The sequence below is a fragment of the Austrofundulus limnaeus genome, unplaced genomic scaffold (genome assembly GCF_001266775.1).
Source record: "Austrofundulus limnaeus strain Quisiro unplaced genomic scaffold, Austrofundulus_limnaeus-1.0 Scaffold1755, whole genome shotgun sequence".
Classification (NCBI taxonomy): domain Eukaryota; kingdom Metazoa; phylum Chordata; class Actinopteri; order Cyprinodontiformes; family Rivulidae; genus Austrofundulus; species Austrofundulus limnaeus.
In genome coordinates this window covers 22,973-24,245 of record NW_013954157.1, presented here as the reverse complement: position 1 = coordinate 24,245, position 1,273 = coordinate 22,973, and the positions used below count along the sequence as shown (strand labels likewise).

Genomic DNA, 1,273 nt, shown 5'->3' with positions numbered 1-1,273 from the left:
TTAGAGAAGAACCCGTCCAGAAGACCGATACAATTTTTTTCTTTTTGATTTTTTACCTGGATTACTGAGATGCACCAGGACCTTTTGTCAAGTATTTTTTTTTCTTTTGGGTGATCCTGAAAAGTTGTACTTTTCTCTAGTTTTTTTTTTTCTGGCTATATTGTCATGAACAGCTCAGGTGAGGTTTCAGTTTGTTTTCTGAGCTGAACTGAAAACAAAGTTGCACCTCTGAGCTGAGTGTTGGATCGGTGCCTGGTTTCAGTAGTGGGGTGGTCCTAAGTCATTCCATTTTTGTCCACTGCAGGGTCTTATCTTCAGGTTCAAGTTTCTGATGCTGGTCACCTTGTTCTGCGCTGCCATGACTGTCATCTTCTTCATCATCAGTCAGGTGAGTCTCATCAGCTCTTTGATAGCTGGCTCTGATGAAAAAAAAAAGAATAAAAAATCAGCTTTTAGTTTAATAACATCCGAGCAGTGTTGTGTGGAAAACATATTTTTTTTCATGTCCAGGTGAATGAGGGTCACTGGCACTGGGGAGATCACACGGTGCAGGTGAACAGCGCCTTCTTCACTGGCATTTATGGCATGTGGAATCTGTACGTCTTTGCCATCATGTTCCTCTACGCTCCMTCTCACAAACGCTACGGAGGCGAGCAGTCGAGTGGTCAGTGCATCACTGGTAACTATGCTTTTCTACTAACATGGAAAATGATCAACCTGCAGCTTGCCGGTGTTTTAGTTTTAAATTGAAATGTTCTGGATGTGTTCCAGCTGTTTGGTTAAAGCCTGGAGACAAAACGTGACCTTATGAGATGTTGAGGATGACTCTCAGCTACTACCACATCAAACTTRAGTATAAAATTAGTCAATTAAARTTTTAATTTGGGGACATTTATACTCTGGCTGAGGTGGATTAGCTATGACGGCCATCTTGAACTCCAGACGTTAGTCTGTTYTAAAAACATTATTACTTCCTGAAAGCTTTATTGAAATCTGTTTGGTGGTTTGATAAATYTTTTGCTAAAGGGTCAATGCCAAAGAGTTGAGCCAACATTGTGTAGGGCTCCGAATATGTGTTTGAGATGGTGCTCAGTTACTACTAGGGGTGTAAGAAAATATCGATACACTGAAATATCACGATATTTCATTTCCCGATACTGTATTGATATTCTAAAGCCCTGTATCGATTTTTTTATAAAGGTTTAAAATGTCAACTTTCCTGCCAGCCGTTCATTTTTATGTTGTAGTTCAGCCTCTGACCACTAGTTGGCAG

The 1,273-nt window shown here is 40.2% G+C and overlaps 1 protein-coding gene across 1 annotated transcript in view; it reads left to right on the top strand.

The window, feature by feature from the left end:
• wls (Wnt ligand secretion mediator) overlaps positions 1-1,273 on the top strand; it is a 24,436-nt gene that overhangs the window by 15,381 nt on the left and 7,782 nt on the right. Inside the window, exons 10-11 of the mRNA XM_014033494.1 lie at positions 305-388; positions 511-679. Coding sequence (XP_013888948.1) covers positions 305-388; positions 511-679 — 253 coding nt within the window. The remainder of the gene's footprint in view (positions 1-304; positions 389-510; positions 680-1,273) is intronic.